This window comes from Hypanus sabinus, chromosome 3 (genome assembly GCF_030144855.1).
Source record: "Hypanus sabinus isolate sHypSab1 chromosome 3, sHypSab1.hap1, whole genome shotgun sequence".
In the NCBI taxonomy this organism is placed as follows: Eukaryota; Metazoa; Chordata; class Chondrichthyes; order Myliobatiformes; family Dasyatidae; genus Hypanus; species Hypanus sabinus.
In genome coordinates, this window is record NC_082708.1 from 68029394 (window position 1) to 68041811 (window position 12418).

The 12418-nt window shown below is 40.9% G+C and overlaps 1 protein-coding gene across 2 annotated transcripts in view; it reads right to left on the reverse strand.

The window, feature by feature from the left end:
* Window positions 1-11549, reverse strand: part of LOC132391419 (NADPH oxidase 4) — a 151314-nt gene extending 139765 nt beyond the window's left edge. The window contains exons 1-2 of one of the 2 annotated variants that reach the window (XM_059964597.1): window positions 11323-11549; window positions 11072-11167 (exon numbers count right to left, since the gene is read on the reverse strand). In XM_059964597.1, the coding sequence (XP_059820580.1) occupies window positions 11072-11167; window positions 11323-11379 (153 nt within the window). In that variant the 5' untranslated portion in view covers window positions 11380-11549. The remainder of the gene's footprint in view (window positions 1-11071; window positions 11168-11322) is intronic. The other variant, XM_059964598.1, reaches the window with a different exon arrangement.
* Between the last annotated feature and the right edge of the window lie 869 nt (window positions 11550-12418).

Genomic DNA, 12418 nt, shown 5'->3' on the forward strand with positions numbered 1-12418 from the left:
CTTGGTACATACTCATTCATTTTAGTTCTCTTTGTTTGGAAGAAGTACAACAATGCTATAATTCTGATTCATGGGTAGCAATTGTATTTAACTCTTTCAAATGGAAATGACAATGTATACTGAAACCAGAGACAATTACTCTTGAATTAAATGCCAATTCTTCAAGCTGAATAAACTTTCTAGCAAAATTTTAAATAAAATTAATTATTGAACTTTTACCATATACTACCTGGAGTTTCATTTACATGAAAATGAAGAGGTATAATAGAATTTATGAAAAACTATAAACAAAAACTAACAACCAATGTGCAAAAGAAGAAAAACTGTGGAAATAATAAAAATATACAGTGAACAAAAGTAGTAAAGAATCATTGAAAGTGAGTCTGTAAATTGTAGGATCAGTTCAGATTTATGGTGAGTGAAGTTATCCATGCAGTTCAGAAGCCTGATGTTTCTCATGCAATAACTATTCCCGAACCTGGTTGTATCGCACCTAACGCTTCTATATCTCCTGTCTGATGGTAGTAGCAAGAGAAAGGCATGATCTGGATGCTGGAGGTCTTTGATGATGGATGCTGCTTTCTTGTGGCACTGCTTCATGTGTATGTGCTCAATGGGGAGGAGGGGTTTTTCTGTGATAAATCAAGCTGTATCCACCACTTTGTGTGATCTTTTCCATTCCTGGGCATTGGTGTTTCCATGCCAAGCCATGATGCAACCAGTTAGGATATTCTCCCCTGTGTATATAAAAGTTTGCCAAAGCTTTTGATGACATGCCAAATCTATTCCAGTATAAACTTCGAAGAAAGTTGAGGTGCCTTCCTTGTGATGGCACTTACATGCTAGTCCCAGGACATCCTCTGACATGGTAGCACCAATGAATTTAAATCTAATACTCTCCACCTCCTATCCCCTAATGAGGCCTGGCTCATGGACCTTTGTCTTCTTTCTCCTGTAGTTGATATTATGTTCATTGGTCTTGCTGACATTGAGTGAGAGGTTGCTATTGTGGCACACCATTCAACCATATTTTCAATCTCCCTCCTATATAATGAGTTGTCACCAGCTTTGATTCAACCAACAACAGTGGTGCTGTCAACAAACTTAAATGTGTCATTGGAGCTGTATTTATTCACATAATTGTAGGTATAAATTGAGTAAAGCAGGGAGCTAAGCACACACCCCTGTGATGCCCCTGTGCTGATGGTGACTGAAGAAGTGCTGTTATTGTCCTTCCATGCCGACTGGGTCTGTCAGTGAGGATATTGAGGATGCAACTGCAGACCTGACAGAGCTAAAGATAACACCAGAGGGGTGATTTCTCCCAGCTCATCAGTGAAACAGTTAAATTCTTCCTATTCTAATGTTACCATTTTCCTTTTTGGGATGGCTGGGGTCCTGTCAGGATCTTTGATCTACAGTGGCACTCAGACTGTTGTTTCTGCACGGCAGTGTTCACATTCTCAGATCTCGCTGATTGGCCGCATTTTGATATTGTCAGGTTTGGACTGAAGTCGGGTGCCTTCCGGGCCTTTCCCAGCCCTGTGGACATGAATTCTCGCCGGTGTCACATACTGAGCCAGAATATTGAAGAGAGTGAGAGTGGCTGTCAGAGGGCACTGCACTTGGGATCAATCATTCTCTTTCTCTTGATGGTGAGTGAGAGTTTGCTGCCAATTCTCAAGTCAGGGAACTCAAAATAAAAAGCAACACTTCAGACGGACTGTAACATCAAAATAGCATCTGTTGTCTTCCCTCTTGCTGTGGAAGGAGCAATATATATCTTTCCCTTGTTAGTAAGAGAGGGAGCCTATGAGATGTTGAAATGCTGGATTGAACAGTTAGTTTTTGATGTACTGTAGACCATGGTTTCTCTTTGGGAGCTTTGGTGGGAGGGGGACAGGGGCACTGGGGCCCGATGTCTTCTTTTCTGTCATTCATTCTTTGGGAATGGTTCTGTCTTTGAGGATGTCTGCAGACAGCAAGAATTTCAGGTTGTATATTGTATACATTATCTGATAGTAAATAGAACCATTGAACATGGTAGTAGTGAGGCCCAGATCTTGGAGCTCAGTGATAAGCCAAGACAAAATAAAAGTTTCTGTTGCTACTGTTGCAAGAATCAACACAAACACATATAAAGTGTAATAATTATGTGAATGGAACATCAACTTGAAAAAGGAATTTCCAATCTCAAGGGATTGATAAAAGGAGCCCTTATTGTCACGGTCCTGAACATTAATTCCCCATTTTCTCCTATTTCCCTTTGATTGCAGCACACCTGATTCTCATCAAAACCTGCAGCATAAATATCCCGGCATTGCATCTACTCATCACCAGATCGTTGTTTTAGCCAGTGTGGTAATTCACGTTCCCGACCACTTAGGATTGTGTATTCTAAGTTTTCCTTCAGTACCGAGGTTTACCTGTGTAACTCTGTCTCTTCATGTCAAGATAAGTATTGCTTGCTGTTTGCCGTTCAACTCCAGCAACGCTTTGTGTCAGGTTCCAGCTACGCTCACACCCTTGTCTACATCCTAACTCTATCTCCGTACCAGTGTCCTGCGTTTAAGTTCGCCCCGTTCCTTGTAACACTTATTTTCAACAAGGATGTAATAAATGGGTAGAACCCATATAATATTTTCTGTTTAAAAATATTAAAATAAATATAAGTAAGTGGTAGATTTAAAAAAACAAACAGGGCCCAATGGGAACTTCAGCAGAGCCTGAAATCATGGGTGCCATGGCTTATGATGAGTAGTGCCAGACAGAAAAAGCAAGCGGGGCCTGTCCTGGCTTTCTGCTGAGCTTGAAATCACTTGTGTTATCAGATACTTTGCAAAGGCCAATAAAGAATGTGAGCAGAGCAGCCATTATATTAGTGGGACAGAGTTAGAGCAGAGGACTGAGGCTTTAGCTCAAAAGGCTTTGACAAGAATATGCAGAGGTTAGGGTGAGGTTTTCCATCAAGTTTTTGTTACTTTATTTATTACTACCTCACTAGAATTGTGAGAATGGTCCTTGGGATTTGGGAGATGAGGGAGACCTGGAAGACCTCCAGCCTCGCTGTTTGGTCCATCTGCGGGAAGTGCATCTGGGATCAGCTCCTTGCAGACACCTTGATAGGGAAATAGAGGTGGAGCTGGATGAATTTGGAATCATTCAGGAGACTGAGGAGTTCATAGATAGGAACTACAGGGAGGCAGTCACACAGGAAGCAGGAACCCCAGTGGCTGTCAAGAGAGGAAAAGAATAGACAATGTTGTACCCCTGTGGCTGTTCCCCTCAATAATATAGTATAGAATAGGCATCCGTCAAGTCTCATGAGACCATGGATTTGTGCCTTGGAAGGTTTTTTCCAGGGCGCAGGCCTGGGCAGGGATGTACGGGAGACCGGCAGTTGCCTGAGCTGCAGGCCTTCCCCTCTCCACGCCACCGATGTTGTCCAAGGGAAGGGCACTAGGACCCATGCAGTTTGGCACCGGTGTTGTCTCAGAGTAATGTGTTGCCTTGATCAAGGACACAAACACACTGCCTCAGCTGATGCTCGAACCAGTGACATTCAGGTTACTAGTCTGATGCCTTGCCCACTAGGCCACGTGCCAACTATAATATACTTAATGATATAGTATACCTCTTTGGATTGCTATGGGCAGATTCCATCAAGGAAAAACCACAGCAACCATGTCTCTGGCACTGAGTTGGCTCTGTAGCTCGAAGGGGAAAGGGGGAAAAGAGGATAGTAGTGATGACAGGGGATTCAACAGTTAGGGGGATAGACAGGAAAATCAGCGGACGTGAAAGAGACTACCGGATGGCATGAGGCACCGAGGTGCCAGAGTCAGGGACATTTCAAATCAGGTCCACAGCATTTCTCGGGGGTGGGGGGACGATGAGTGGTCAGAAATAATGGTACATACTGATAGGTTGGAAGGGGATGAGGTCCTGAAGAGAGAAAATAGCGAGTGAGATGGGAAGCTGAAAAGCTGAGCATCAACAGTAATAATCTCCAGATTGCTACCTGTGCCATGTGTCCGTGAAGGTAAGAATAGGATGATATGGCAGATGAAAGTGCAGCTGAAGAATTGGTGCAGGAGTCAGTGTTTCTGATTTGTGGATCACTGGGATCTCTTCTGGTGAAGATATGACCTGTACAAAAGGGACAGGTTACACCTGAACTCAAGGGAGATGAGCATCCTTGTGGGCAGGTTTAGTAGAGCAGTTGTGGAGTGTTTAAACAAGGCTGGGATGGATATGGGAACCAGAGTGATGATTCAGAGGATGAAGATCAGTAGATGAAATGTCTCGAGAGACTGTGAGGGAAGATAAACAGTCAGTAGAGTATAATTGCAGTCAGTTGGTTGGGTTCAAATGTGTCTTTTTAATGCAAAAGGTATGAAAAAGGGTAATGAATTTAAGAGCATGAATCAGTACATGGAACTACACTGAAATCATTACAGACTTGGCTGTCACAAGGGCAGGAACAGTTACCAAATGTTTCAGAGTTTAGTGTTTCAAAAGAGATAGGGAGCGAAGTAAAAGGGGTGGAGGAGTGGCATTGTTAATAAGGAGAGCATCACAACAGTAGAAGGGGAAGATGCCATGGCAGAATCTTCTATGGAAGTTAGAAATAGGAAGGGAACAATCACTCTTTGCGAGTATTCTATGAACACCCTCTCCCCCTCCCAAAAGCAACAGAGACACTGAGGAACAGATCAAGAGGCAGATTTTTGAACGGTGTAAACATAACAGGATTGGTGTCATTGTGACCTCAACCTACCTAATATTAATTGACACCACTTTAGTGCAAACAGTTTAAATGGGTGCTCCTGACACCATAAGTAGACAGGCTGATTAGAGTGGAGTACATTCTGGATCTGGTGTCATGCAATGAACCTGGTCTGGTGACAGATTTATCAGTGGGTGAGCAATTCAGAGACAGTGACAAAAACTCCCTGACTTTACCATAGCCTTGGACAGGGAAAGGTGCGGGAATGTATTTGATCGGGAAGGATGAATTATGATGCTTTTAGGTGGGAACAGCAGTGTAAATTGGGAACAGATGTACTCACAGAGAAATGCACAACGGAAATGTGGAAGTTGTTTAGGGAGCACTTGCATGAGGTTCTGAACAGGTCTGTCACACTGAGGCAGGCAAACCACTGGTGATGAGATGTGGAACATCTAGTTAAGAGGAAGAAAGAGGCATACTTAACATTTAGGAAGCAAGTATCTGACAGGGCACTGGAGCAATATATTCAGCCAAGACCTTAAGAAGGAACTTGGGAGAGCTGGAAAGAGACACGAGAAGGCTGTCACGAGTAGGATTAAGGAAAACCCCAAGAAATGTTAAACCTTTCTTCAAAAAAGGTAATAGGGGTAACACAAGGAATTATTGACCAGTGAGTCTTATGTGAACAGTGGGGTGGGGAGGGAGGGTAACTATTGGAGAGGTTTCTTAGAGACAGGAGTTACAAGCATTTAGAAAAGTACAGTCAAGTTTTCAGGCTGAGACCTTGCCCTCCATGTATTCGGCTCGAAACGTTGACTACTCTTTTCCATAGATACTGCCTAGCCTGCTGAGTTCCTCCAGCATTTTGTATGTGGGGCTTTGTGAAGGGCAGGTCATGCCTTAGCACTGACTGAATTCTTCTAGGAAAGACAAAACAAATCAATGAAGGTAGAGGAGTGGATATGGTATATATGAATTTTAGTGAGGCATTTGACAAGTCCCCATGGCAAGTTCATTCAGAAAGTCAGGAGGCATGAAGTCCAGGGTTCTTCACAGATTCAGGGTGGTAGTCAATGAAGTATAACCAGTGGTGTTCTGGAACCACTGCTCTTTTGTGTTTTTTTAAATGACTTGGATGAGGAAGTAGAAAGATAGAAAGTTTGCAAATGACATAGACATGTAGACTGCTGGCGTTTTGGATTGTGTAGGTTGTTGTAGTTGACAACACATTGACCGGATGCAGAGCTGGGCTGAGAAGTGGCAAAAAAAGTTCAATCCAGAAAAGTAGGAAATGATATATTTCGAAAAGGTTGAACTTGAAGGCAGAGTGCAGGATTAATAGCAGGATTCTTAGTAGTGTGGAGGAACAGCGAGATCGTGAGGCCCATATCCATAGATTCCTTAAAATTGCTGTGCCTGTTGAGAGGCTGATTAAGGTGGTGTACAAACCACTTATACTACTACTAGTAAAACTGATGTGTAAGCAATCTGTTCCCAGGAGATGTACCAGTCACTGATGTCTTTTACAGACCCAAGGACTGCCACCTTGTGTTTTAATTTTATTTTAACCAATGTTACACAGATTTCTAAAGGAAGGAAGGAAATCAGTACAAGGCAGAAAACAGCAAATGGATCCATGATGTAACATATGCTGGGAGCACTGCAAATGGACCAGGAGGAGAATATGCAATTCTCTACCTCATTTGCTATTCTCTTTCTACCTGGCATTCCTGATTTACACCTCCTGTAATCTTCCACATAAATACTGCATGATTTTCATCTCTCCCAACTATCAGGCTTCTCCTGCTCAGTAGACTTTCAGACAACCAGCTCCCTTCCATATTCCCCATTCTGAAATTCCATGTATCCCCTATCTCCAAAATCTCCACTACGCCATTTCTTTTTCTAGGAGAACAGCAAAGAGACCCATGGGTGAGAAGATTCAGTTTACAGTATCAGCTGTGGCTCAGTTGAAAGTATTTCTTGATTTGAAATCATATGGTTAAAGGTTTGGGTTCAAGTTTGATTCCAGAGATGGGGACCAAAGTTGGGCCATCTCCACAATGCAGTACTGACTGATATTGTTCTGTCAGCTGTCTTTTATGGATAAAAAAGATCTTTTGGAACTACTTTTGAAGAGCCGGGCCCCTGATCCTTCAGTGAATTTTTTGCTCTTCAAAACATTGATTTAAAAAAAAACATATTTCCTGTTCATTGCACTTTACTCAAGAGCTTGTATGCAAACTGGCAGGGCTTTGAAACATTACAAAAGTAATTGCTCTCAAAATCTTTGATTATTCTGAAAAGCACTTGAAAGGAAACATTTAAATTCGAGTTTCTCCCCCCCCCCTCCCCCTTTACAGTGACTCATGGAAAATTTGGAACTACCAAGATTATGGTCTCCAAACTGCTGAGAATACAAAGGCAGCTTTCTATTAACATTTTTATTTTCTTCTGTGAAGAGAGAAGCAGCACTGCAAAGAGGGAATAACTGTGTGGCTGGCAAACAATCATTTACCAAAGATATAGGAAAATAAACTCTTCAAAGTGACAAATCCTTTTTTGGCTCAGGGATATTATTTCCTAATTAAGAAGATGACCAGTGTGCAAAATAAAACTTGGCAGAACCTATGAAATATGTCATGCCATTATTTGTACGACACTTCCAATATAATAGGTGTGCATGTGCTGCAACTGGAATGAGTACAAGCAACAAATGAAGATTTCATTATAGTGTGATGATAGGCATATGTTCAATTGCAAAACCTTTTATAGACAATTCTGAATTGAATACGAAACCTTACTTATATGGACCCTTGATTAGGTCACACTTTGAGAGCTATGTGTAGTTCCGGTCTCACATACCCATGAGTAAAGGGCTTTCCAGTATTACCAAGGGTTCAAAATAAGTTCTCCAAGAATGTTTTCCAAACTGAGAGGCTGCAACTCTCAGAAATGCTTGAACAAGCCTTTTTTTTCCTTAATCTGGAAGAGGTCAGATCTGTAAGAGGATAGTAAAATTATGAAGAGGTTCAGCAGTGAATATGGAGAAACTGGTTTCATGTGGATAAGTCCAGAGTGAAGGGATTTGTATTAAAAGAGGACCAGTACCTCAAGTATTTAAAATGATATTTTTCTTATCATATGTAATTGCAGGTTTATGTAGAGTATAAACACTAGCAGAATTCATTTAGGCCAACTGGCTTTCATCCACAATAAATGAGCTATGAGGAAAATAAGTTTACAAGCAGGCGCTGGTGATGGGAATTGTTTATTAACCCAACTATTTCATGCTTCAAAAATTCTGATTATGTATTATTTGACCCATCTTCATCGTTTTTCTTTCCAATTTATGCATTTCATTTCAACAAAACCAATGAAGAAAAAGTAACTCTAATTGTTGACTTCAATATTTGATCTATTTTGGTTCCATTTTGCCGATGTCCTCCAATCCTTATATTATGTATTTACTCCTCAGGTTATCAGTACTTAGAAATTGATGCATTATTTAATCTTTTTGTTTTGCATGACCCAATCAATTTAACCACCCTTTCTTTACAATTTACATAATTTTCACCCAGCTTAAAAATTAAAGTCAGTTGTTTCAGCACTTCTTGATTACCTTTCCATCAATGATTTTCACTGGGCTATAGTCTATAACTTCCACAGTGCATGAACAGTTATATTTCAGTTCCCTGATTCTAATAAATCCATATATTTACCAAATCCTTTGTTACCCCAACATTCAAGTGTTGTCATTCACTAAGATAGGCACTCTTTATTTTCAGAAAGGAAAAATTTGCTGCAGATCTGGAAGTCAAATAAAGTGGTAGAAATATTCAGCATATCAGGCAGCATACGTGGAGAGAGAAACCTGAAAAGTGAGAAAACAAATGCATTCTAAATTGTAGAAAGCAGAAGAGATGGAGGGAGTAAATCTATTGCGATAAAGTGGAGGCCAAGATTACCCAGATGACAAAAACTTTTGGTGCCATCTAGTTAATCAGTGATTCAGAGCAGTTAGAGAGAGTTCAAAAAGGGAATGTGTTGGAATTGTAAGATACAGGACAAAACAATTTCTGAAACTGCTGAAAATATGCAAGAGATCAGACAGCATGTCTGGGGGAAAAAAACTGAACCAATATGAGAATGATCTTACAGCAGAACTGGCCAGTTCTGATAGAAGCAAGAAAATCTCATCTGAAACTGTTAGGTTCAAAGTCGACTCCTAATGGCACAACATTCTTGACAAAAGATGAGCTGAAACTCCTTGAGCTTCTCTTGGCTCCAGTGCAGATGAGAGGTTAAAAGTTGAGATATCAGAATGCGAGTGATGAAAATTTGAAATGACATGTGGCAGGAAACTCGGGCTCATCCTTATGGACAAACAGATGTTTAGCAAAGCAGTCATTTAGTTTCTCCAGGGTATAGAGTTCATGTAGCGAGCACCAAATGCTCCCCTACAAAGTCCATTGGGACATCTGTGGGGAGCAATGAGTGGAAAAGAGAATCACAGAGAGAAATCCCTGTAGAAGTGTGGGGAGGGGAAAAATGAGCTTGGTGGTAGATCTTTTTGGAGATGACAGAAGTTAGAGAATGATGTGCTGGATATGGAGGCTCCTAAGTGGTTTTGATAGGTTTCTTTCCCCTACATTACAACTGTCAAGACTTCAAATATACTAATTATTTGAGAAGTATCAAGAACATGCTGAAGTTATAAAGCATGACAACACTACCACAGTTGGTCATCTCTGGGGTTAAGTCTCAACTTGAGACCAAAAGTTCCAGTTTAAGAGTGCAGCACCATCACAAGTGTCAACTTTCAGATTATGACTCCCTGACTGTGTATTTGGGAAAATAAATATCCAAATTATTTTGCCTTAGCTTTGGAAATGAAATGTCACTGTAGGGATGAACAGATGAAATATCAAAATGAAATACAATTAATTTTAAATATATTTGGAGCATAAGCAGAAACCATTATAGAAAATTGGTTAGAATAATTAATATTTATATATGTACTCTTATCTGATCCTTATCACAACTTCTATCTATTTACAAGGATTCCAAATTAGAATGAAACCACCAAATTTATTCTATAAGACTAATGTTGTCTTTAGAATGTTATTTATGCTACAGAAAAAAAGTGTTCCAGTTTTAAAAATAGCCAGCTTCTATCTCCAAAGATATCAGCACAAAACACATTACCAGTTGTCTAAAATCACTCAGGGCAATATGGCAGGAGAAACTGGAGAACAGCAAAGACCTGCAATTAAATATTAAATAGTCCTAAGATTCGGAAATAAGGCTGAAATGGTTTATTTTCCCTTATGACCAAATACATTTCACATCTCCTGCCTATTGTTGGTGGTCACGTAAATAGCGATATAATGCTCACCGAGAAGTAGAGGTTTTAAAAAAATCAACAAGTACAGCAAAACTTAATAATCTTACAGATCACAGAGTATTACGTGGATGTATATAGTATATCTTTTTAGTTCATAAATTTACAAGTTATTCCTTTCCTATGTACAGCCATGAGGTAAAATAAAAAACATTATCAACTTCTACAGATAAAAACATTCGGTGAGATATAATCACAGCAGCCAACGGTTTCTTTAGTTAGCCCGGCTGCATTCCGTAATTTCAGTCGAAAATCGATGCGCCTCTTGGCTCCAACAGATGTCTGCACCAACATGAATTGAAACCAAACTTGTATAAAGAGTAACCGCGAAGTGGCTCGACAACTTGTCGTGCGTCTGTTTTTTTTCTGTTTTACTTTCTACATTCGATACACGCACTACACGTACCCAACGGAGGGCCGAGATTTAAAGCGCACAGCCGTGGGCACTGCTTCACAGTGTTCATTGTACCGAGAAATATTTTCCCCTAACCCGCCCCATTCTAATGTTGTAGATGCCTGGAACTTTTGTAACCCCGACTGAGTTTTAGCCCACGGGGTCAGATAGTTATTTAGATCAGACCATTTCCATTGACAGATATCCAGAGATTGATCAACCACACCAACCTCCCCCACCCCGTTCCAAACATAACCGGGAGTTACTTTCCATCTAGCTACAGTGGATGGTGTTCCATCACTATCCTCCACCCACCCCAACTCCCATTGTTTCTTACAGACACTGCTAAGCATCAGTCGAATGGAAAAAAGTGCGAATGTTAAGTGGAAGTGTATCCACCTATCATCTTTGCCAACAATAACGCTTTTAATGGACGAACGGCAGCTCATTAGATTCATCTGTCATTTTCACTGCGCCCAGTTCCTCGCCGAGTCTCTTCGCGAATAAACGGAAGGAGGGACGCGTCTTTTGTTCTACTTACCCCAAGCATACGATGCAAGTAGTAATACTGTGCACCGTGGTAATAAAGTGTAAAAGTTTTCCAAAACAGCAGCACGTTGACCGAGAGCCACAAAATCTGGAAAAAAAGGAAAGGGGTGTTGTTAGCCAAAGTTCATTGTAAATACAATCCTGACTTTGAAGGTCGTTCGCCTTACTTAAAAATTGAAAAATATTGTAAAATGAATTGCAAATGTAACAACGAGGAGTACTTTACGAACTCGTCAGACCCACCAAAAGCAGATGTTTTCCACCCTCGTTAGAGAACCAGCTTTTGCAGGACAAAGCCATGCTGCCGGAGTGTGCGGATTCTGTGGTGGCTCTCGAGGTTTGTTCCCCGGCATTAAATACCTTCCCAGACTCCGCGCTGCAATGGCGCTCTTCCGCCCTCAGCCCCCTTTGATCTCCCACAGTTTGTGTTGTTGCTTCATTTCCTCTACATCTTTACCAACTGGCCGGGGTAAAATCAGAACATCTCCTTAAATTAAAACGGAAACCTTTCTACTGAAGCTTTCTAAATGGGAGGGGGGGGGGGGGGTTCAACCGGCAGGAAGGAACTCGTGCAGAGATCGGAAAAGAACAATAGAGAACGGATTAAATAATTAACGTCGCAAAATGATGAATAAAAGTAAATCTAAGCACAGTATGGAGTCCTGGACAGAAAGGCAACATTGCAGATGAATGACCAATACAATTTAGTGTAAGAAGAGCCAAAATTTGGGAACATGGGAACAAAATAGTCGCTGCACAAAAGCAGATGCAACTCCAAAAAAAGGTGTAGTATTGGTGTTTTGAATTCACCATCAAGTGAGTTTGAATCCCAACTAATAAACAAGTAAAGAACAAATTATAGCCTATTTCAAAGCAAAAGGTGAGGAAAATTTGCAGGGAAACACATGAGAGAATACAATTAAATAGAGTAACTTTGTACAGAGCAGGCCCTTCAGCCCAACACAAGAGAGAAGAGCAGAAATGGGCCATTCGATCCGTCAAGTCTGTTCTCACCTTTTTCTACTGCCTTCTCCCCAGAACTTTTGATGCACTGACTGATCAAAAACCTTTTAAATATACCTGATAACTTGGCCTCTACAGTAGCCAGTGGCAATGAATTCCACAAATTTACCGGCCTCTGGCCGAAGAAATTGCTCCTTATTTCTGTTCGAAATGGATGTCCTATTCTGAGGCTCTGCCCTCTGGTCCGAGACTGACCCACTATAGGAAACATCCGTTCCACGTTCACTCTATCTAGCCCTTTCAAAATTTGATAGGTTTCAATGAAATCTCCCTCATTTTTCCTTAAAGATCAGTACTAATGCCTCCATAATCTCAT